This window comes from Aphelocoma coerulescens, chromosome 6, assembly GCF_041296385.1.
Source record: "Aphelocoma coerulescens isolate FSJ_1873_10779 chromosome 6, UR_Acoe_1.0, whole genome shotgun sequence".
NCBI classification, from domain to species: Eukaryota; Metazoa; Chordata; class Aves; order Passeriformes; family Corvidae; genus Aphelocoma; species Aphelocoma coerulescens.
In genome coordinates, this window is record NC_091020.1 from 13,437,281 (window position 1) to 13,462,220 (window position 24,940).

Here is a 24,940-nt window from a genome sequence, read left to right on the forward strand (position 1 = left end):
GGGAGAAAGAGCACAGAGAAAGACAGGACTGGAGAGAATCAGCTTTTCTTTTTGTAGTGGTTCTGCCTAGTGCTGCTTCCCCTTTTTTGATTGTATTTGCACTGTGATGCCTGAAAGCTGGGTGGGAAACAGAATTCTTCCCTCTGTAAAAACACCCATGTGATCTGAGGGAAGGGGTTTCTTAATGCATAGAATAATTAGTGACAGCATTTCAGAAAACAGTATAGGTTCTACAGCATATTTGTTCTTGTCTACAGTGAAGCATGGAAATACATGTAATGAATGTAGGCACTCTTACATCTTTTAGTCCCCCAAAGCAGTCAACTGCAGCCTTACTGCTAATGTCAGTTATAGTCCTAAAGGTCACAGTTACTACAGAAAACAATGTTGATTTAACCATCTAACCTCGCTAAGATAAGTTGTTAGAAGTTGAACTGAAAGCAAGTGAGAGCAACTACATGAAGGTGTTACACCCCTCTACCAATTTATTAATTTTTTTTTGTGTGTGAATTTGCCATGTATACAAACCCAAAATGTCTTGGAAATTCATAAACTTTCATAGTCTACATCAGACAGTTCCTGGCAGGTAGCACACAACAGGGTCCAAGAGTATTTTCTAAAATTTTTAAAAGCAAATCTTCCTTCTGTAGCTTGTGGAATCTGTCTAGATTTATTTTCTTTCAGGCATTATAAAGTCATTGGGAAGGAGTGTAAATGGGGAAGAGACATTTCTGGCTCCCAACAGTGGAGGGCTATATGACTTGTAATCACAAGTGCTCTGATAGTGTCTGCTATTCTGTGGCTGGAAAATCCCCCTTGCCTATCCCGAAGCTTTTATTTTCTTCTTATCCCTCATTTGCATTCTCTCTTTCATCCAAACAACACCACAAGTTCAGCATTTTGACAGGTTGTCATCAGTATCATTCCTATCCTGAGGGCTAGATCCACGCTGTACAATTGTTCTCCACGGCCTGTTTCATCTTTCCTACGGAGTGCGAAGGAGGACGCAGAAATATTTCAGTGTTTTAACATGCAGACTCCTGTACAAAAGGGGGATAACACATTTTAGCATTCAAAAGGGTGGGTGCCAGATTAATATGACAAACCTGGGAGAAGCCTGATAGATAGCCAGGAAGAGATGACATAAGGTGCAGGAGAATGGGTTTTAAATTGATGCTGAAACAAGCCATGTTAGCACTGATGTCATGAAGTCATGGAGTGTTTGCATACCACAACAAGTGTTTGTTTTCTCCTTAGGGACAGTTTGTGTTTGCTATAGCTGACAAAAAGAAAGGTGAGGAAGAAAGAGCTAGTGTGTTTTAAAGTATGATAGAAGAAAAAAAAAAAAAGGCAAGTCTTTCATATTTTCCTGGTGTTTGGAGACTATTTTGCTCTGCAATTTAAACAGATTGTAACTGGTGAAGGACAGGAGTCCTTCAAAAGAAGGAACATAGGAAAACAAAATGGGAATTGCCAGTTAAATCCTGAATCTGAACTCACTAGAGTGCCGTAGGATAGAGGGGTCTAGAAACTTGAAGTCAAACAGACACTGGTAACTTGGAAAGCCAATTGCTCATGATTTCAGGCCATGTGTACTTCATGATCCTATAAATACAATAAAAAATGGCCCAGACTGTGTTTATCTTACAGCCAAAAGGAACTGATTATCTGAAACTTCAGCATACACACATATACTCACCTGCAGTGCAGTTTGACTCAAAAAATGTCCCAACATTTTGGGGATTTTTGGCTACCCCTTTGCACATAGAGGGTTTAGAAAATAGTAGCTGGTGGCAACCACAGAACAGTCCCACTGATGACAAACTCAGGACAGTTCACTTCCCTCTGTGGTCCTGGGTTAGCTCCAAAGACATAACAACTGCTAAAATCAAAAAGAACTGTTTCACTACAGTGACTCGATATACTCACTGAATATACATGGAAAGACTGTATAAGAAATAAGTTTTACATAGAGTTACATTTTAAAAATAAGTGCATATCCTACTAAGTCTTTCCCTACCATATCAAGTTTTTAAAAGGAAAATATATTTTCCTATCTATTTCAAGCTTTAGGACTTCAAAATTGAGATGCAAAATAAAATCAGTATTTCAAGGTAGAACTGTCTCACTGCTTACTGTGCAGTAGCCAGAACAGAGTAATTTCCTGTTGAAATTAGAAATTAAATAGAAATTAAAGTATGGTTCATCTCAGGAATTCACATTGCAGACAAGTGATGGTATTGTTAACTCCATTTTTTTTAATCTATGTAGAGATTTCTTTTTCTAATTGGAGATCCCTAAGAAATACTCTAAAAGAGACAGGTAAGTGGTAAATTTTTGTATACAGACATGCCCAGAACAGGTTAACTATCTTCAGATGACACCTCCTTGGGCACGCAATTTCTTGTTCTGTTTTGCAGTAATGGATGCTTAACAACCTAGCTCAGAAGAGAGGTAGAATTCCTTAGGCCAGGGAAGCTGTAGCAAATAACAGAATTTTAAAGAATTTGAGAGTTTGCATATTTGTTTTTCTCACATAATAGTCTCAGCCTTCATTTAGATTTACAGCATTAGGGAATGTTTTTAAGTATTTTATCCATGTATCAATTATTCTCTGAAGAGGGCTCCACTGTATATCTACAATATTGCACTTGTGAAGTAAAAACAAGTGTCTGAAGAACCCTCATGAAAATACATAAAAGCCAATTATTGTGATTTGTGTTTACATTCCAGCTGTCTTCTAATGGGATTTTTTTCCATGCCATTAAAAAAAGAGGATAATGCTGTCAGTTTCTGGAGTCAGAGATAAAGTTCATGAAAACATTTAAGTATCTATTTCAGGTTTTGTCTTATTGAGAGATTTTCCTGAAAAGACATGAATTTAAACATATGTAGGAGTGCCTTCCTGAATTAAAAAATTGAATAAATAGAAGGAAGTAAATGCACAATGAGAGTGAATTCAGCCACCCATTTGTAGCCATCATTCCTTCCCAACTCAAAGTAACTGCTCACCTTTGATGATGAATGCCATGGGTATTTCAGGGCAGTCAAAATGACAGAACTCGTTTCAAGAGGAATTCTTCCAGACTACTATTATTTCTACTCGACTTTGAGCAGGGGACAGATGATAAAAGGCAAGACCTTGTTACTGCCAGTATGGGAACTCCAGCTTTTATGGAGTAGCTAGTCAATCTGCCCACCCCAGGTGCAGAGATCTAGAGCCCTAAAGTCCCACACAGACACAAACGTCCCTGGAAAGCAGTTTGCTGAGGCATCCCAGCACAGCTCAGGCATCTGCCCACACACAGAGTAAAAGTTGAATGAACTCCTGTAGGAAGTGGGAGCAGAGTGAATATGCCACTATAACATACCCGAAGTGCAGCTGCTGTAATAGCACAGTGAATGTTCTCATTTCTTAGAGGGTGCCATGCATATCAAACTTTTCCCAGTCTTAATTACAAAACAAAAAATAATATGATCCTCTTACTGTATGTCTTTCTTTACCCTCTCATCTGCTCTGGTGTTTTTAATATCCAAGTTTTAGTTCGAAACAGATGCCTCAGCTTTAGCACCCTCTTGTAATGGCTTAATACTCTAGGTAAGACCAAAGACAGAGGAAAAAGATGCTACAGTGAGCACAACTTCTGAGCAAATGGACTTGAATATTCATTAAACAACATTTAATTTAAACACCCAAACCCTAAAAGCAGCAACATATGGGCCTGTTTTATTTTACATAAGCTGAATGGGAGGTTGTGCCATTAGTTTCTGCAGACATAATGTTCATTACAAATGAAGTATGTTTTCCTTTAGGGAATGCACCACCATTTCTGTAGTGTTGTCATTCCCCCAAAAGGTTCAGTATACTTACCATATGAAGTACTATTCTTGGCAATGTGCTTCAAAATGTAAACAAAATTCCCATAGATTTTCATCGACAAGGGGAACCTGAGGCAAATTAAATTCCTTAATGAGAAACAAACAATGCAAAGAGCCCTCCCTTCTCAGTATTTTACCATATTTAAGAGACTATCTCGACTTCAGTTTGGTACATGAGTTTTTCCCCTACTCTTTGTGATGGAACATTTTTGCCTAACTGTGTGATATGTGGTTCTACAGTCCTCTGCTGGCTGAAGGATTACTTTGCACCACCTCTTACAGAATCTAAGATGTTTTCTTGTACGTGCCTTTACTGAAAAGCAAGATATTTGCTCTTGAAGTTTGTGCAGATTAAAAATGGCTAGAAAAAACATTTTGATTACTCAGCAAGCCCCATGAAAACAACTTTAGACATGCTCCTGCACTTGATATCCCAAGATAGCTATTTAAGTGATAAAACAATTGAAAAAAAGGAAAAGAAAAAAAGTCTGGGAGAACTAAGCTGAACTAAGCAAGAAAAGCTTCACTACATCAGAACTCATCTTGTATCTTTACTAAATAATACAGTTAATGTAGGACTGAAGAAGCATAGTATCCTGATACACCTGGGAAGTCTATCTCCTTTCATCCACACAACAGCAATACAAAATGCTTTACAAACTTCCCTCGACCCTGCAGACAGCAACCTCAGGTTTCTGCCAGTTTTTTTGGCACTTGTACCCACAAAGGTTCCAGTGGAGCGCTGATGAACCACTAGGAAAGAGACTGATAAATAAATTGCTTTATATGAGCTTTGTAATTATTACCATTCTTATCTGGTCTATGGGAACGTAAAGATAGAAAAAGCATCTGCAAGCAGAACAAATAAAAGAAACAAAAAGCCATTAGGATGAAAAGGGAGAGGATGCAAAGTAGAAACACAATATGTAGGGAGATATATCACTAAGGATACATGCCTTGAGACATGCATCAGTACAACAGCCATACAGAGAGCATTTCCCAAAATGAGTGGAAAGGACTGACACAGGGTTCAGAAAGAAGCATGGTCCATATGCAACAGACAGCTTGAACAACGACAAGATATTCTCTTGGCTAAGCATGCTTGTGGGTTAAAGAAACCTCAGGAGTCTTTAAGGAGACAGCAAAAGATCAAAGATGAATTACCTACCTTCCTCCACTTCTAAAACATTAAAATCAGTAGTGATCACACAAAGTACTTACTTTAAAGGACACGATGTTTATGTTATGGGCCAATGAACTTTGCTAATGAACACGGGGATACAAGTTATAAACCTCAAAGAATGCTCCTAGTTAGGTAGCCTGTTATGGGAACAGCTGAGTTGTGAGACTAAAAGGGTACAAAATTATGTGGATCTAGCATCTGACAAAAGGTGTTCCTCAGTCTGGAATGTTCCAGTGCTCCCACTTCACACACAAAGCACAGAAGAATAAAGTATGAGGATATTTTTTTAAGTAGCTCACTGTTTTAAAGGCATAAGTACAAATATACTTCTGTACAAATACATAGAATAGGCTATTTCAGGTGGAAGGGAATTACAACAATCATCTTGTCCAATGATCTGACTGAGTCAGGGCTCACCAGGTTAAAGTGGGTATTAAGGGCACTGTCCCGGGAATTGTAAGGTTGTCTGATGACATCCTGCCAGGACCACAGTCTGCAGCAGCACAGGTTTTTCTAAGGAGGCTCCCCGAGGTCTGTCTGTGCAGCACACCACGTGAAAGCTTCTGTAAAAGTATTTTTTAGTCCTACACTGAGGCTTTCACCCAGGTCATCAGACACTTCATACCAACAAAGTATTTGCAGGAGACAAAACACTGTTGAACCAAAATAAAGTGTTTTAAAGCAATCATTTACCATGCTGAGAGATTTATTGTTTTCAAAAGCACAAGTTGGAGTCACAAAAGTCAACTAACAGACATTCAGACACATGAAGATTTTCACGCTTAATAAAAATGAATAAAAAAGCATATTGCACTTAGGATTTAATGACAGATGTTTACTTTTCAGCATTTCTTTGACTCTGGGTAACTCACATTCACCCTGTTTTCTGTGGTTTATGCATGACTACAATCCTTCAGTACCTCTTTTTACAAGCACTATGCAGTTCAGTGCTAGGAATAATATATTCACAATTTAATTAACTCCTCGAAAAACATACAAGTTTAATATTAGTGTGTGAATAGGAAGCAGTTTCTCCCAATCCTAGGTGCTTACATTATTCTTTCCTTCTGTAAAGCCCTTAAGTAGGGCCTAAATCAACCTCTCTAGAATAACCAGAATTGATCAATTAAAATAAATACTTAAAACATGAAATCTCTCAGTTCTCATGTTTTCTGATACCCTTCTGCTTGTCTTAAAAAAAAAAAAAAAAAAAAAACAAAAACAAAACAAAAAAAAAAAAAAAAAAAAAAAAAAAAAAAAAAAAAAAAAAACCCCAAAAAAACCAAAAAAAACCAGCTTAATTTGACCTCTTGGACTTCTTGTCTGTAGCAGGATCCATCCCACTACAAAGAAAACAGGGAAACAAACTAACAGGAACTATTGATCAACATTTTAGAATTCAACTTTTTTCACGCTCTTAATTTAAAATTATTAAGCTGTTTTTTTTATTGTTGTTATTATTACATTAGCTGTTAAACCAGACAGAAAGCATTGAAAAAGCAAACTGTCAGTCCCAATTTTCTACTTACAGCCAACACTGTACAGGAGATATGGATCTGAGGTCATCTGTCACAGAAAAGTTTTATTATCAGTGATTGAAACCTGTTATCAAATCAACACAAATGATGCCTGGCTTAACAAACAGGCTAGCAAAAATTGACAGAAAATGATAGCAGGGCAGCAGCTCCAGTACAATCAAATCAGATCATCATGAAAGGCAGTGAAGCATGTTTCTCCTAATGGGGGTCAGTGTGCAGCCTGGCCAGCTTCATTAAATAACAGCTGTATTTTAACCCAATGAACACAAGTACAAACTGTTATCATCCACCCCAGTGAAGCATTGCACTCATCATTTTTGCTGGTTGTGCAACATCTACTATGTTAAGAGAAGGCACAGGTGCTCTGAATCCTCTGCCCCAGCACACTACTTGACCTTATCTAAGATCTCTGTGCACAAACAGCAGCCACAGAAAGAAGATGGAGCTTTGTCAGAAGTACTGGCTGCCAATGGCCAGTTCTTGGAAAACACCTTCTAGCACACAGGATGTCTTTTAGCCATTTCTGCATCGGTTTCATTAGCCACAGCCTTTAGAGAGAGGAATAAATTTAGAGGAAACATATGGAATTTGAGATGTGGACAAAATTCCACAGAGAATAAAGACACAACTAGAGTTCAAAAATGTTAGCAACGAACCCAAGTTTCCATTTAATCCCTTTATAATGAAGGTGTCCAAAGACGTGAATGTACTTGGGTGTGCCTGCTCCTGATACTGATTTGTAAAAGTTTACTTAAACTTCTCCCTTTTACATCTTAGATGCATTACAACAAATATGTTCATAGAAATAGTTTAATCTCATTGCTATTCTGTCAGGGACACTGATGAACAAAAGAAATTTCTGCCACCTATATTGGAAAATTCACCTGCTCAGATGTCATAGGAATAATAATGAACTACTCTCATCTTGTCTCTTGCAGTATCAAAATACCCATCCAAAAAAAAGGCTCACTAGATCTTGTTTTGCTCAAACAGAAGCACATGAGCAAGAAGCATTCACAACGGGAATTTCAAACTTACTGTGTGAATCTAGTATCATCGACAGCTGCTACTGGTTCTATTTCCTCTGTGTAAGAAACCAATGCCATTAAAATTCTTTTTTTATAGGAACTGACCAGAATAATATGGACAAGTTAATTTCTCTGACTGTTGCAAACAGATTTGATAGCAACCTACATACTTTAGTCCTTAAATGACACATTTTCTATCATTAGAAACCACATTGCCCATTCAGCTGACTGCTGGCACTGCAGTCTTCTCAAAGCATACTCTGCCTCATTTATTTCAAGCCACTGCTGCTGGTATCAGCTTCATTTCTTCCCCTTAATACTTGTTCTCAAACTTGTTACAAGCTGGTCCCTAGACAAAACCACCTCATTGTCCCCAGCTGGTGCCAAATTTTACCATCTTTCATCCTCATTAACATTCTCTTTTTCTGTGCAGCCAGGACGCTAATCCCTCCTCTCACTAGGCCTGCTATACAACTTTGAGTCCTTCCTACAGAAAAATATCAACATTTTCTGTGCATGCAACTCCAACAAGCCCTAGCCACTGTAAACAGCAACTAATAACATTCTTTCCACATATATAAATTTGAGATTGTTCACCACCAGATTAATTTAGAAGTTGTTCTCCAAAATTCCTTCATCTTCTAATCTAGATTCCAGACTGTCATTAAATAGATAAAATTCTTGAGATATTGAAATATGAGGGCCAGGCCAAGCAGGCAACAGGGACAAAACTACTACTTCTAAATGATGGCATGTGCCAAGATCAGCATGAAATAAAAGGGTTCCTTCAGCACACAGTAAAGAAAAAAAGTGAAGATTCCTGTTCCACTTAATTGTTTTATCTCCCACAGCAAAGGGGATTAACCTATAGTGTTCACAGCATGACGCGTGCATTAAACCTCTGAATTACAGAACACCTGCTATACCTTGCGTAAACTGGAGTGCAGAGACAAAACATTGGCAGAACAAACATCACATGAAGACCTGCATAAAACTCCCAACTGCTGAAGTGCAAAGATCCCAGTGACAGCTCTTCAGTTGTTTGCCATTTTCCAGGTAGAATGACAGGAGAAAAGGACAGATATACGAACACAGAATGTTGCAGAATAGTGGGAAAACTCAAACAGCCTGATCTGATTTGATCAGTTAATTCTAGGTCGATGTCATTTTCACCCCTTCCCTATTTTTTGTGCTTATTCCCTCCCATTGCTAGACCAGAGTATATCCTATGGATATGACGTTGTAACTTAACCCTGCAAGGAATCAATTGTTCTATGGATTCACTACATATTTTTTGCTGTCAATCTTCAATCAAAATGGGGCATGAAATACTAAATTATGGCACCAAGATGTAACTATTTCAATCCATCTGCTTTGCAGAATTACTGTACTACCCACATAAACAAATCTGTAATGAATAAAATGTAAGACATTACAAAACTGAAGAAGGAAACCTTCAGTACTCCAATTCCAGAACTAATTTCTGCTTCTAGAGGCAGACTGCCCAGAACAGTACTGTTTACTATGTAAAGTCAAAACATCAATCCTACACAAGGCATGTACCTTTCCACCAGCACTTATTTATAGATCATTTCTTGATTGCATAAAACTAAGGTAAGGAGGCTTCTGAAAAGAGCAACTAGAATTTGTGCCAGCACTCTACAGCTTTCAAGCAGTAAACATTTGGAAAACACGAACTCCTATGGTCTTCACTGAAACAGATGGTTTCCATCAAATTCAAACCAAGAGTGAAACAAGCATATCACTTCAAGTCTCAGCTCTTTAACACAACTATTTTTAACGCATGTTTTCAAAGAAATTGACCTCTCTGGCCAGGAACAATTTGGCTTCCTTCCAACCTATTCTAGGAAGAATTGCTGCACGTTTTCCTTGCATTTGTAGTGCTCTGTTCACAGCACCCCCTAGTGATTGTTCAATTACACTAAATAGCCTAACTCCTCTCTCTAATGTTCATGCTGAACATTATATATGGGAAGGGCTTACTGCAGCACCACAGCTATGAGCTGTACAGCCAACGGTGTGATGCTGCTGAACACAGACAACAGCAACCCCACTAGTTCAAGACTGGGACTGAAGGTACTACAAGAGGCATTAAGTGCCTTATCTATACTTAGCAGAGCTTGTACAACATCCCCTTCTGACCCCTTTAACAACTCTTAGCTGTGGTAGTGCTGGTTTTCTCCCTCAAACGCTAAAAGCACTTTACCTGTCTTAAAATGTGCTGCCCAGTACAAAGGTGGATCAATTAAAAAATACTGCATTTAGGTAACAAAGAGCCTTAATCAGCACAGTTGCTAGAGCTGCCCAGTCTGTTTCACTCCTCTTTGAAACACAGAACTTCTGCTTTCCTTGCTCCTCAAAAAACCTGCACCAGACTGACCACACTTCTCTTAAATGGCTCCTTTAACACTATTAGATGAAAAATTAGGGATGTACCACACAGTCTGCGGGTCAGAGACAGATCCCAGAGCCTGTCCTGACAACCCAGGAACAAAAGACAAATCATTCCCATCATCTTCACTAGCAAAAACTTTAACTGTGGAAGTAAGCAGCTCTGAGTGTCTCTGTCTGCATGTTCTGTTCTCCTTTCCACTGTGTTCTACAGGTCTATATAAAACAGGCAGCCAAACAAAAAGACTTTCCAAACTACAGTTTGAACAAAAGCATGTCTACCTCTGTGAACTAACAGTCCCTGCTTGGAATTAGCTCCAATACTACCTGCAGGAAGCTCTGGTTCACTTCGAGCTGATACTCAAGACAAGACTTGTTTAATTATGAAAAGATTTTAATCCAGTGTGAACAGTACACCCATACTGAATTTCTCAAACTTTACAAAATGGTAGCTTTCAAATCAAATTAAAGGGCAAACCAGTATTTTATTGACAGAGTTTATTTGATGTTAGTCAGATCAGCAGCTTCTGCTTTCCAGAGTAATTAATTCTATAGTTCTTCATGGAATGATGCTGCCTGTAAAGGAAAAAACAGATCACTGACCCACAATTAAAACAATTTTTACACTCATACCTCTATAAAGCCTGAAAAACTGTTTCCCAAACAAGTCAGGTGAACCACATTGCTCTTTTTACAAGAGCCTAAGGTTCAAAATTTCCCAGCACCATCATGGCAATAAATGAGCCTAGATTATAGCATTTCTGGAGAAGAGATCAACAAGCTACAACTGCTTTGACAGCTTTCTGTTTAAGACATTATACCCATGATATCAGCTCCCAGACAGACTGTTTAAGTTGCTTTCAACTGAGTCACTCAGACCATTTGTAATAAAAGCAGAGTTTTTTCTGGAGCAGTTCTTGACCACAGCTCTTATGTTTCTGCAGCAAAGACATAAAAATGTAGTCTGACTTGTATGTAAGAGTATCCTGTTTGTTTGTTTGTATTTTACTTGAAATGAGTACCTGTAGGAAAACAATAATCTTCCAAAAATAGGTATCATGCTACTGTCGTCTATTTAAGACAATAAAACCCAGAAGTCTACTATCCTCTCTTTAGCATACCTACAAATGAAAAATATAAGCCTTGTTTACAGTAAGACTAAACAATCAGGAGCTTTAGCAACAGTAAATCTGAAGTGCCTGATGTATTATTTCAGTCTTTATACTAATCAGGTATTTCATCCAAGTCCAAGTCACATAAGCTACCAACTCAGTAGTAAGTGCAAGAGTGATTTGTAAATATTCTTAAACTCTTGCACTGGGTTCTATGTCTGCACAAGTATCCCAGTCTTTGCATAAATCAACCTCAGACTTGTTACAATGACTGCACTGCTGAATGTCTGCCCTTACAAAGTATTCTGAAGTCATACCTGTTATCCGTTTTCCACCCAAAGAATGTTCTGGTCATTTACTGAAAAAGAGAAAGCATCAATTAATAATAATTTTATCTCAATTTGACTACTGTAGAAAATTAAGCTTTGAGGGTTCTTACTGACACTCAGAACGTGCTTTTTTTCAATAACCACGCTGAAATGCGATAGGAAACCATCAAAGTTTTGACTACTGTAGGCACTGAAGACTTAGATTTTACTATTCCCTTAAGTACTCAAAATAGTTCTTAACAATAGCTACTTAAAAGTTAACTAATACTCAGAAAGCCTGCTCATTATACCTACAGGCTACAATGGCTTAGAAGTGCTTATCCATCCACACTTCTATTTGACAGCCTTACGTGTCAAAGGCTGTCACAGCTACAGTTATGACATTAAAAACACTATAAAAATGTTGTTTGGCTTATCAATGTTTTGAATGCAGAGACCAGGTTAGGCATATCCACATATACTTGTTCCAAATTTTAGCAAGCTCAGCAAACTCTAGAGCCACAGAATACACTAAAAATACTTTAAAACACTTCTCTTGAAACTGCAGGGGAAACAGAATGGGAATTCTAAAGGAGTGCGAAATGAAAGGAAGCACCAAAGAAAACTATGCTGATGTCTTGCTAAGTTATGTCAGTTTTTCATGACTGTATCTGCTACTTAACTTTTAGAACAATATGCACTTGCCTGCACATTTCTCAGAATCAAGTACCTACGCATTTCTGAGATAAACAGTTCTCACCGATTCTGCAGGTGGACTCAAAATCATATTCCAGGGCTCCTATTAAAAATTCCTCCACATAGCTGAGATAAGGATGATGAACCATGCCACGCCATGATCTTTGAACATGCATTTTTCAAGACAAAGCTTAAAGACCTAAGTGTATTTCACAAACGTTTTTCTGTAATGCATCACAGAACTCTTCTCAAGCAACTTTTTCAGGAAGTACACAAAATAATTTATCCTTAGCTTAAGTGACAACACAAAGATTAACAAATCTGGTAAACAAGTCACATCTAACCTGTGCATACTTATCAACTGAAAGATCATTTTAAAAGACATCAAAATAACTCTAATCAAAAACACAGTTCACCTACTACTAAGACTGCATATTAGTTTGACAAGCACTTGATACAGAAGTCACATCTCCTATATAATAACCACAGGGCATGATCCTTGCCTTTAATTTCTGAAGTGCTGATATGCTTTGAGAGAGTTTCTATGAACTAGACAGCATCAATAATTCAAGTGAATCATTTAATCACTTTTCATCAACACTCAACAACAGCTACCTTCAGGTGCAAAAGTCTTTAAGGGACGAAGTTCATCCATACTAGTGGGATTGGTGCAACATGAAATGACTCCTTGGCCATTGACAGAAGTGTACACATTAGGTGTTACTAGTATACCAAATGCTCATTTTGTGCCATAAACAATATTAGGACTTAACGATTAAAACACCATTAAAGCAGAAAGGAAGAAGGCTCCTAATGTTTTCTAGTAGAGTAATTCCCTGATCTAACAACTGTCAGTAACACTGGTTCCTTTCCATCCAGGGATAACAAGAACTTCACTTCCACACTAACTACTACAAAATCTAATTTCACTGACATTTCCAATTCCACTGTAATTTATTTCTTAACTAGGAATACTGCAGGGCAATAGTTAAATACAGTTTAATGCTGACAACTGTGCCATTTCCAAGCACCATCTCAAATGCACCAAGTGTGATGTGACTTAGCTTTCACGTACACAACTACTTTCACACAATGGTCAAGTTACACATGCAGTTGCACTGTACTACTTTGAATCAGATCCTGCAGTGTCTGAACCAACGTTTCAAGTCAACAACACTGAGTTTCTTGGATTTTTTCTCACTGGGAATTATTTTAAAGTTGATTCACTAGTTTCAAAAAATCTGGTTTGCTACTAGCCAAATTTTACTTCCAAGTCACACAAATAAAATTCATTATGGAATTAACTGAACCTTCACAGGACAGATCTAAATTTAAATCAAACATGCATACAAGGCAGTACAGTGCTTCAATTAAAGGATGGACACATTTCAGTGATGTATAATTCAGGCACCACATCCATGCTCATTTCCAGTACCTGTAGATACTTCACTTCTGATGGAGAGTTCCAAGAAAGTAGGAAAAAAGCAAAAGTGAAGATTACTGAAGTTCAAGATGTCAAGGCATTTTCTCAGCTACAGAACACTACCCTCTCTCCCCTTGTTAAAACACTTGAAAAAAACCAACCCACTTGACTGCACAGTTTAATCAGTTTATTAGAGGACAGAACACTGTGAAGGAAAGTGACTGGCTGGCTTCCCACCCAACCTATGCCTCAGCTTTGGTTTTGTTTCATGATGGAGGAAATCTGCCTCCCCCCAAGCTGCTTGTATCAGGTCCTAGATATAGCCCAAGAAGGCTGTATCAGTCCAGCCACACCAGAGGAAGACTCCACTACCTTGGGAATCAGTCTCTCAAACCCAGATGCATTCTACCTTATTTCTATTCACACACTGTTCTCACTGCCTATACCACACAAACTTACCTCTACAGATAACACCATACCAACAGTAACTTGGTGGAGAAGCATTAGGTGTTTAGGCAGCCTGAGTAACAAGTGTTAAGATTCTCTAACGTGTGTATTGCGAGACGGAGTTACGTGATTAGAGCAATACTGTTAGATTTATGAAGTTTAACTTTAGTTCAAATGACACATAGGAAACAGTAATTTAGGAAGCATTGTTTCATGTCACATCAGCTAGGCTTGCAGCAGTGAGGAGCAAAACTAAGCTACTGAGCTGATGACAAGCTATACAACACACAGTTTTTACCTTCTGTTATCCAGTAGAACAGGTGAAAAAATGGAAGAAAAACAATGTTATTCTGTTGAAGAGTTTCTAATCAACATTTCAAAGCCATATGCTCACTCTATTTTAAAAGATATTCTCATCCTACCTTCTTGCCAGCACCAACATTTGCCTTGGCTGTGCCCCTGACTTTCTTCATTCTGTTCTTACGCTCTTTTCGCTGCTTCCTGGAAGTCTTTTTCTTTTCATACAAGCCGTGCTATTAAAAACAGTTAAAAGTTGCATTTAACATTGTCTGTCTACTAACAACTCTTGAACTTAAATTTAAATTTGAAATATTAAGTAGCAGTATCATTAACTAATGAATGATTCAATACAGAACATAAACACTGAAGTAGGACATCTCTTATGCTTCTTCCAGACCATTATTAGTGTTTTGTTAAAAATTACTGCAAAACACCTCTGGTAACATCAGTTTTGCCTTCCCAACTCCCTTGTAATATAGCATAAAAATATACTTAGCCTATTTTGCAAATGCAGAAGTTAATCTGTACTATTTTAAGAACTCTCATACAACTGTACTTTCACAAAACTTGAGTTTTTACACACACAAATCATGGGTAACTAAACACTTCCAACCTATGCCAACTGCTTTCAAGACACCAGAAGACAACATACCCTGGCAAGCCTGTGCTTTGGTTCGTTTTTCTTTGCATAGTCCAGGGAATCATAGATCATGCCAAAACCAGTTGTCTTGCCACCACCAAAGTGAGTTCTGAAGCCAAAGACGAAAATTACATCAGGGGTTGTCTTGTACATTTTTGCCAGCTTTTCCCTGATTTCTGTTTTGGGGACTGTGGCCTTCCCAGGATGAAGAACATCAATCACCTAAGAAAGAATTTTTACAAGTTGATAAAAAGTCAAGGTCCAGTACAAAAACCAGGTGCTACAGTCCCACCATGAGCTTAACATTTAAGCTAACCAATTTTAGCAGCATAAACTATTACTCATTTGATACAAAAGCATTCAAAAGCTTCTTGCTTCACAGAGTCATTTAGACTGAAAAATACTTCTAAAATCATTGAATACAATAGTAAATCCAATCCTGTCAAGTCTCACACTGGCACTAAGCCATGTCCTCAAGCACTACACCTACATGTCTTTTCGATACCTCCAGGGATGATAACTTAACCACTTCCCAGGGCAGCCTATTCCAATGCTTAATAACCCTTTTGGTGCAGAAATTTTCCCCAACATCCAATCTCAAGCTCCCCTGGTACAACTTCACTATCAAGATTTACCTTAAGAATACATCAACGCATCTAAACCCGTAAGCTCTTACAATTCTTAATTTAAGAACTCTAGCAATTTTAAGACCCCATACTTATAGTGGCTAAACCTTCTTCCAGCCCAGAACAACCAGAACAAATAAAGGCAATTTTCTGTAGTATTTTACCATCTGCTTGCGCTGCAGAAGTCTGTTGGTCATGAACTTCCTGGTTCTGATGGTCACTGTGTCATTCTGCAAGAGAAAACATTAAATAAACCAAAACAATAGCTACAAATGCAACAGAAACTTAATACATACATAAACAATGTACAATACCACAACAGCCAGGAGCCTCTGATACTGACAGTGAATTCATAACCTAAGTGGACCGGTCCTGGGCTACAGAAAATACTTTCTGATAGTACAGTGAAAAACTGACAAACTCATCCCCAGATTCCAAACACCATAGCAACATACACACCTTCACTACCGTGAAAAGCTGAAGCAGCTTTTAGTAGAAGACATGGATCTCAATCCCGAGTATTACAACAATATAACAGAAGTTTCCTTCTAAGCCCAAATGCTACCAACTCTGTGGCTGACCAGCCCTAAGGACAAGGGAGCACCCGAGATACCTGGATGCTCCTGGTTGAAAGGAAAAACAGAGATCAGTGAGTCCACAGAAGCTTACCATGATTTTTCAGTAAATTACACACTTGGCATAGTACTTGGTATGTTAGCACCTGACCTCAGGGTAAGGACACGGCAGTGGGCTGAGGGTAAAGGGCAGGATGAAAAGGAAGCGAGGGAACAGAAAAGAGCGAGTGACCACACACTGGAGGAGTAAAGAAGTTCTTCCTGATGCTCAGGCAGAACTTCCTGTCCATCACTTTCTGCCCTTGCCCCGGGTACGACTACCTAGCACCACTAAGCAGAGCCTGGCTCCATCCTCTGACACCTCCCTTCAAATACTGGTAGACACTGGTAATGTCCCCTTTTGTCATCTTTTCTTGAGCTAAATACGTTCATCTCTCAGCCTTTTTTGTAAGAGCAATGCTCCAGTACCCCAGGTTATCCTCACTGCCCTCCACTGGAGCCACTCCAGGAACTCGATGTCTATCTAGTACTGAGAAGCCCAGAACTGGAACACTCCAGGTACAATCTCACCAGAGCTGACTAAAAGGACAGATCAGCGTCCTCGACCTGCTGGCCACGCTCTTCCCAACGCAGTAAGTTTCTTTGAAAACCCTGCACACCACTATTTCCATAAGGTTTCCAGACAGGAGCAGCCGTGATAAACGCGAGTGTGACCCACGGCAGCTCCTAAACACCCCCAGAGCAGCAGCACACTGGTGCCGCATTATCAGAGCCCGGGGCTGCTCTGACCGAGCACAGACACGGCGCAGCCGAGCACACGGCGCGGCCCTCACCCCGCAGCTCGCTGCTACCAGCGGGCACGGACGCGCGGCGGCTCGGCCGCAGGAGCCCAGGCTCGGTGACCGCCATACCGCCGCGGGCGGGTGCGGGCAGGCCGGGCCGGCGGGGCGCGGCGGTGCGGGGCCGCGGCGGGGCCCGGATGGCGGCGGCGCGGGGCGGATGGCGGGACGCGGCCCGGGCACTCACCATGGCGGCGGCAACGGCTCCTGCGACCCGACGGGAAAAGGGCCAGCGCCGCCCCTCGGCCAATCATAAGGCGGTGCGGGGGCCCTTCCTGTGCGGGTGGAGTTCTGCGTAGGGCTGTCTATTCCAGAGCCGGACCTGGCAGGAGATAGCGGCAGGGGCGGCTTCTGTGTGCCTGAGGGGACCCGGGGTGGAGGCAGCTCCGTGTCCCACCGGGGGAAGGCTCAGCTCCGTGAGCGCCTTGCGGCGAGCTCAGTTTAGCAGAGCCGAGCTCAGCCCCGCCGTGTACTGGCACTGCCCCGGGGGTCCCGCCGCTGGTGACCGGGGCCAGGCCCAAGGCTGTTGTGGGGACACGCAGAGCCACGGACTGAACGTGGCGGCTCAGCACCGGCTGAGGAGTTGTTTAAGCCGCAGGGAGTTGGGCCTCTTCAGCCTCGAGAAGAGGCGACCGAGAGGGGACCTCATTTATGTGCATAGCTAGGGAGGGCTGTCAGAGAGCGGAACCGGCCTCTGCTCCGTGGTGCCGGGTAGTAACAAGAGGCGATGGGCAGGCGATGCTCAGGAAGTTCCACCCGAAAATAAGAAGCGATTTCTTTGGTGCGCACTGACCGCGCACGAGAGTGGGGTGCCGGAGAGGCTGCCGAGTGTCCCCCGGTGGCGACAGCCCCGAAGCGGCGGTGCCGGCTGGGGGCGCTGCGGGCGGAGGCCGCGCTGACGGCCCCGCCCCGGCCCGGCCCGGCCCAGGCCCCGCGTGCAGCCGCGCGGGTCCCGCCGCGCCGCCGCCGCCGCGATGGTGAAGGAGCAGTTCAGGGAGACGGATGTGGCCAAGAAAATGTGAGTGAGGGCCGTGCGGTGCCCGCGGGCTGAGGCGGGGAGCAGCAGAATTCCGGGGGGCGGCGGAGGGGGGCAAACGCTGTAGCCGGAGCTAGGAGAGTGTTGGCTTGGAGGGCCGCGGGGGGCGGCTCCTGGCTCGGCTGCTCCGCTTCTTGGAGCGCTGGCACAGGCTGGGTTCTCCCACACGGGTGGCTGTGCCTGTGTCCAGCTGTGGGGATGCTCAGGAAGGTCGATAAATGCCTCAGATAAAAACCACCATCTCATCGCAAAGCACCTTTATTTTTTATAGTTGTCCGAAAAGAATCTGGTTGAGCAATGTTGTGAATCAAGGGCAGCGGAGCTGGCGAGGGGTCTAGAACACAAGCCCTATGAGGAGTAGCTGAGGGACCTGGAGTGTTTAGCCTGGGGGAAAGGAGGCTCAGGGGAGAGCTTATCAATCTCTAAAACCACCTCAAAGGAGGTTGTAGCCAGCTAGGAATTGGTCTCTTCTCCCAGGCAATCAGTGACAGGACAACTGGACACAGTTTTAAGTTGCGGTAGGGAAGGTTTAGGTTGGACATCAGGAAGAATTTCTTCACAGAAAGAGTGATTAAACATTGGAATGGGCTGCCCAGAGAGGTGGTGGAGGAAAGGCTGGATGCGGCACTCAGTGCCATGATCTAATTGACAAGGTGGCATTTGGTCATAGGTTGGGTTCCGTGATCTCCGAGGTTTTTTTCAACCTCATTGGTTCTGTAGTTTAGTGATGCTTATGTGTATGTATGCTTGTTGCTGTAAGTTTTTTTGCATATATATGTATATATGTGTGTGTGTGTGTGCCCATGCATACATCTGAAATTTCCTGTCCTAGAAGCCACATCTGTTTTGGCATGAAATCTCCAGAAGAGATGCGTCAGCAAGCTCATATTCAAGTGGTTAGCAAAAATTTGTATAGTCAGGACAACCATCACTCTCCACTGCAGTATGGAGTGCTGGACCATCGCATGGTGAGAACCTTTTTTCTTTGTTTTCCAGATTCTTTCTGAGGAGTTGCTGGAGTGGTTAAAAAAAAAGTTGGGGTAACTGAAATGTACTGCTTGTCCAAAACAAGTTCAATTGAGTCTTTACTTGAGTTTCATAGACTTTTAGCTGTGCTGCCAGCTATTTTCTTCATGCTTTTGGAGGGCAGAAATGCATTCTTTTGAGGCAGGACGTAAGTTTCTTTCTGCCAAACTGCTGGGACACCCAGAAACATGTGTCACCAAAATGCTACAATGTAGATTAATGGGCTGTAGATCAGCTGCAAGAGCTGCTTGAGTCCGGGTCATTGGTGTCAGCAGGTTCTGTGTGTAAAAACCATTTTTCTTAAGGGTCAGAGTGACTATAATGCTATTGATGTGCTTCTGATGCTGGGGGGGAGTGGCCCTGCTATTAGGATTCCTGATTAGATTATAAACTGTTGCATTTTGTATCTATCCCATAAATTACAGCTAACTTTTTTTCCTCTACGTGTGTGTTTGCTTTCTCCCAAAGGGAACCAGTGAAAAAGACCGTCCCTGTGAAACCTGTGGAAAAAGTCTGGCTGATTGTTTAGGGCACTATGGGTACATTGACTTAGAACTACCATGTTTTCATGTTGGATACTTCAAAGCTGTGATAGGCATCTTACAGGTAAAAATGATTATGATTTGTTGTCAGTTTTTAGTCTAGAAAAAGGAAATTTTCAGGAGAGATGATGCTTGAAAGTAATTGACAAGGCCAAAATAAGGTTGCATTATTGATTTATCTTTATGTACATTTTCTTTTGTAAAATACGTGTATTTAAAGACCAGTCTTAGTGATGTTCTATGTAATCTCAGACTGATAAATCTAATCCATTATTTTTCTGCAGTTTGAATTGAATATATGCAGGATGATTTGCCTTTTAGAACATCCCAGTAAACCAAAGCTCTGCTTGCTTTACAGGGATTTTTGAGTCCCTGCAGTGCTTAGCTAAGGATTTGCCTCATTGGCTGTATTTCTCCTTTTCTTTTGTGCTTTTTAATGTGTATTCCAATATGTGAATTGGTCCTTCAATCAAGACAGTAGTATCTCATTCAAAAAAAATGCACTGTGTTGAAGAACTTAAGCTATAGTTCAAGAGGTTACATCTCTGAATGTGTCTCTTAGACAACTGGATTTATATGTGTTTACACTTAAGATGATCTGCAAAACCTGTTGCCGTATCATGCTGTCAGTGGAAGAAAGAAAGCAGTTTTTGGATTACCTAAAACGACCTGGCCTCACATATCTTCAGAAGAGAGGGCTAAAAAAGAAAGTGTCTGAGAAGTGCCGAAAGAAAAACACTTGTCCTTACTGTGGGGCCTTTAATGGTGAGTATTGACATCAACAATTTGTGAAGTTGTCTGCTCTGATGGTTTTTACCTTGATGGCTGTGATAGGATCCAAATCTTGAATATGCTTGTTCATTGCACAGCTAATGGGTGTTCTCTCCGGCCTTCGTTAAGAAACATAATTGCATTTTTAGGGCCAGGCACATGCTTGTTCACATCTCATTGGTGTGGATATAGACAGTTTCCTTGTTGCTTGTATTGTTTCATGGCAGTAACCAATATTTGATACTTGAATAATGGCAAAAAACCCCCCTTTTAACATGTTTTTAAAAATATTGGGAGCTATTGGCAACGATTGATACATTCACATAAAAGCATTGGTAGCCTTTGTAATTTTGAGTGAGCATCATTTTTCATCATTGTATTAAATTATCTTTCTTAAGATTATTCCTTCTTCAGGGCAGAGTATTTTTGTAAGAGTTCACATCTAGTTTTCAAAATATATCTTGGTTTTTTTTCATCTACACTGATCACTTGTTACTGCTGCGTAAGGTCTTGGAGGATTACAGATTCATAGTTGATGGTTAATCCATAACTTAAAACTTTTAACTCATGAAAATTGTGGGTTGTTTGTTGTAATGTTCAACAACCTCAATAAAAGGAGAGCTGCTTCATTATAAATGTCCTAGGTATGCATAGCAGGCATAAACAGTAGGCATTTAGAAAAGTTACATGATGGCTCAGAATACTTCAGTAAAAAACAATGAGTATCTAGACTAGTCTCTGTAAGTTTTAAGAATAATGATAGCTGCATGACATGAAAATATTTATCAGATTTTTCTGGTAATTCACTTGCAAAATTACTTTAGTAATTAATGTTATGATACGTAAATGGCACTTCTTAGTCCTGGTTTTAGTGTGGGGACTTCTACTTTGGAAATATCTGCTGTGAGTGAGGTGAGGCTGAGTTAACGTGTGGGCTAAACCACCTACTTTCAGATTCAGAGGCTGCATCATGATGTACATACACCAAGCCATCCATATAAGAAGGTTTGACTTGCTTGTTCTTTTGTTGCTCTGTGAGTTTAGGAAACTAGTTAGTAAAGCTGATAAAGTTTTATTTTATTCTTGTATTTACTGAAGGTTTAGCTTGTTTTGGAACTGTAACTTACTTAAGTTTTGGTGGTGTTTTGTTTTGTTTGTTGTTTTTGTTATTTTGAAATAAAATCCCAAGAGAATCCATATTTAATTCCTTGCAGGAACTGTGAAGAAGTGTGGTTTATTGAAAATAATACATGAAAAGTACAAGACAAATAAGAAAGTCGTAGATCCAATAGTATCTACTTTTCTCCAGTCCTTTGAAACTGCCATTGAATATAACAAAGAAGTAGAACCCTTACTGGGAAGAGCTCAGGTGAATTTTATTATAACCTAAATTTCTTGCTAGTTTTTGTGCATGAAATAAAACTCCTCAAAGGTTTGCAATGTATCAACTGAAGTCTTGTGGTGATCCAAGAATTTTGTATCTCAAAAGACACATGAAGAATGTTTGTATCCAGTGCAATAATGCTAACTTTGCTAAAATAAAAAATTTAGTGTATTAGCATGGTCTGATATACCATTACCTGCCTGTAAAGAAAGGGATGTTCCTGGTGTGTTATGCCTCTATAAACTAGACAATGAAGAAGAGACACAGGTCCATATAAAGTTTGCATGTATATGTACATTCACGGTAACTCCAATATTGCTCCAATACACACTTTTGTTTTCCTTCAGAAGTTCTTAATGTTGAGACGAGAGGAGGCTTAATTTAGTAACTTTTTGTTTCCTTTAGCTTTTCATTGTATGCAGTTTTGTTTCTTTCTGCTCTTTGCGAGCTGGAAAGATCTCCAGGTACATACTTGGATGGAAAAAGTAGTGAATACGGCTGTAGCTGTACTAAGAAGAGAGAAATTAAGCTCTGAAAAATACCTAGAAAGTACTGTAATCATGCGATTTACTAATAAAATGAATACAATGTACTGTAAGTTTGTTGTAGGTAATTGAGTTGCTTCATCTATTAACGATGAAATACTCTCCATTGACTCTTGAGACGAGAGCAACACGATAAGAAGTAAACACTCATATAGAGGGAAAAAAAGGAAGGAGAGAATATAGCCAGTTAACATCTGAGATGCTAAAAGCAGTCGTTCAGAGTAAATAAAACAGTTGTTTGCATGAATAGTTCTCTATTTGCTTTTGAAAAAGACTATTTCTGAACATCAGTAAAATAAGGGGAGGAGGGAAACATTGAAACGTGACATGATGGCTTCTTCTCCCCATTTTCCCAATGGATTTTGTAGGAAAACTTGAATCCTTTGGTAGTATTGAACCTCTTTAAAAGAATTCCAGCAGAAGACATCCCTCTACTTCTAATGAACCCACAAGCAGGTAAACCTTCAGATTTGATCCTCACACGACTCCTCGTGCCTCCACTGTGTATCAGACCCTCTGTCGTGAGCGACTTGAAGTCTGGCACCAATGAAGATGATTTGACAATGAAACTGACAGAGATCATTTTCCTCAATGATGTAATAAAAAAGGTGAGTCAGCCTTCACACTCCTAGACTGTTGCCTTCAAAAAGATTTGTTTAGAATTGAATATAGCACATGAGTTTACTGCTTACAGTCTGATGCTGCATTTCTATGTTGTTGGGCATTTTATTGAAAGATAGGAGAAACTTGCTTCGGATGGAGCTGGCTGACTGGCTGCTTGCAATGTAGGATCTGCTGGAATGCTTATGGGAAGTGGTTTTCCATTTCAGCTCTGGTCTGATAACTGTTTTTCTTAATTTTTCTTTTTTTTCCCTTTCCCATGACTGTCACACTTTTTGAGTGGTCACTTTCAGTGAAAATATTGCACCTGTTGATTTGTGTTGTTGTTTTTTTTTTTTTCCCTGTAGACCTTTCTCTTTTTTTACATCTTTGTGCTTTATTTATTCTACCATCTGTTCTGGAGAAATCATTTAGCATAGTCATCAAATTGAGACTAAAAGAAAATTAGGCAATTTATCATTTGTTTAGAAGAGCACTTCTACCAGACTAATATTTTTCACAGTTTTCAAAACTGGTCTTTTTTCAGGCAAACAAAATTAATTTAGTAGTAAATCTTCCATGATTTGAAAAATTAACTACTTATTTTCTTGTCTGTTAAGTTATATTATCTTAAGTGGATTGGGAAGATTATAATTTAAATCAATATCTAATTTTGTGAGCATTTGTTCAAACCCCATATTAGTCAAAAGAAATTTTTCACTGGGTTGTCTTGTGGCTGTCCGTATATTATAGCAGTATATCCTGTTATAAAGTTACTTTCTTTTTTTCATTCCAATCAATGGAAGTTTCATGATATTATTTGCAAAGGAAGAGTTGTACTCTAACAGAGAAATTCTTGGCTAGTTTAATATGTGTTGTTATATTTATTTTCTGAATTGGGTAACTATTTTGTTTAGCATAGGATATCAGGAGCCAAAACACAGATGATTATGGAAGACTGGGATTTTCTTCAGTTGCAGTGTGCCCTGTACATTAATAGTGAGCTCTCTGGAATACCCCTCAACATGGCACCTAAAAAATGGACCAGAGGTTTTGTTCAGAGACTTAAGGGAAAGCAAGGTTTGTCTAGAAAGTTGCTTTTAATTATTTTTTATAATTGAATCACAAAATTTGCTATTGCCAAGTGTCTCTCTGCTACTATTGTGTTGCACTTCAGTGCTGTACCTTAAAAGATGTTCTAATGTGCTGTCTTAACAGATAACATTTTGAAAACTATTTTTATTTGAAGAGTTTTAACTGTTTTGTTCTGTTTTGTTAGGTCGGTTTAGAGGCAATCTGTCTGGAAAGAGAGTGGATTTTTCTGGCAGAACAGTCATTTCACCTGATCCTAACTTAAGAATCGATGAAGTAGCGGTGCCTATTCATGTTGCTAAAATACTGACCTTTCCTGAAAAGGTAAGTAGTGTAGGACTCAAAAACTCTTTCTGTTCCATTTTTTTTTTCCCAAGCCAGCCCTCAGTGTTGTTTCTTTACTCGCTCAAGAAGGGAGTGAATGTGTTGCATTGTGTTTGAAATGCCGTTCAGTGATGCTTTGCCAGTTCTCTTGCTGCTGGCAAATAAAGATTTTTAGTATTAGATATAGGCAAGTGCTGACAAGATGTAGTGTAAGTCACATCTGTAGAAGGAAGAGTTTTGCTTCATATTTTTTCAACTAAGTTTACCTCCCAGATTTTTAATTTAATTTCCCTCAGATAGTCTGCTCAAAGATGGTTGACGTTTTCCTCCTCTCTTCCCTCCTGAGAGTTCCACTCAGCAGCTGGAGACTGTGTAGGGGGATTGTCAGTTGAGCCTAAAATTTGAGAATGCAAAAGCCAACAGTAAAAACATGATCCTGAAACATGTTTTGTTTGTTTCTGATTGAAGTTTTTATGCAACAGGTGAACAAAGCAAATATTAATTTTATGAGGAAACTTGTCTGTAATGGTCCTGATGTTCATCCTGGAGCAAACTTCATACAGCAAAGGCACACCCAAATGAAAAGGTATCGTGCTTATTTGTAATGATTCACT

General features: G+C 39.9%; 2 protein-coding genes across 8 annotated transcripts in view; one reads left to right on the forward strand and one right to left on the reverse strand.

The window, feature by feature from the left end:
- Positions 1-10,523: 10,523 nt before the first annotated feature.
- Positions 10,524-17,285, reverse strand: RPS24 (ribosomal protein S24). 3 transcript variants are annotated; one of them, XR_011151720.1, is made up of 7 exons: positions 17,194-17,285; positions 15,757-15,822; positions 14,979-15,188; positions 14,449-14,559; positions 13,592-13,608; positions 11,470-11,510; positions 10,524-10,616 (listed from the first exon to the last, which is right to left on the reverse strand). XR_011151720.1 is itself a non-coding variant. In XM_069019281.1 (6 exons), exons 1-5 carry the CDS (start codon positions 17,194-17,196, stop codon positions 11,508-11,510), a joined length of 393 nt encoding a protein of 130 aa, XP_068875382.1. In that variant the 5' UTR covers positions 17,197-17,283; the 3' UTR covers positions 10,524-10,616; positions 11,470-11,507. The 3 variants fall into 3 exon arrangements, 1 of the variants encoding a protein (XP_068875382.1); XR_011151721.1 differs by lacking the exon at positions 17,194-17,285 and adding an exon at positions 17,147-17,152 and having other exon boundaries at positions 15,757-15,823; XM_069019281.1 differs by lacking the exon at positions 13,592-13,608 and having other exon boundaries at positions 17,194-17,283.
- A 648-nt stretch (positions 17,286-17,933) lies between these two features.
- Positions 17,934-24,940, forward strand: part of POLR3A (RNA polymerase III subunit A) — a 41,929-nt gene continuing 34,922 nt past the window's right edge. For all 5 annotated transcript variants that reach the window (XM_069019278.1, XM_069019276.1, XM_069019277.1 and 2 more), the window contains exons 1-9: positions 17,934-18,024; positions 18,875-19,010; positions 19,537-19,674; positions 20,204-20,375; positions 21,596-21,750; positions 22,679-22,918; positions 23,828-23,990; positions 24,190-24,326; positions 24,809-24,912. In XM_069019278.1, the coding sequence (XP_068875379.1) occupies positions 17,981-18,024; positions 18,875-19,010; positions 19,537-19,674; positions 20,204-20,375; positions 21,596-21,750; positions 22,679-22,918; positions 23,828-23,990; positions 24,190-24,326; positions 24,809-24,912 (1,289 nt within the window). In that variant the 5' untranslated portion in view covers positions 17,934-17,980. The remainder of the gene's footprint in view (positions 18,025-18,874; positions 19,011-19,536; positions 19,675-20,203; positions 20,376-21,595; positions 21,751-22,678; positions 22,919-23,827; positions 23,991-24,189; positions 24,327-24,808; positions 24,913-24,940) is intronic.

What these genes read in the sequence shown, in the direction of transcription:
- RPS24 (XM_069019281.1), bottom strand. An exon ending in TTCTGCAGCGCAAGCAGATG is followed by an intron (nt 15,189 to 15,756) that starts GTAAAATACTAC and finishes ATTCTTTCTTAG; the next exon opens with GTGATTGATGTTCTTCATCC. An exon ending in CAAAGCACAGGCTTGCCAGG is followed by an intron (nt 14,560 to 14,978) that starts GTATGTTGTCTT and finishes TGTTTTTAATAG; the next exon opens with CACGGCTTGTATGAAAAGAA.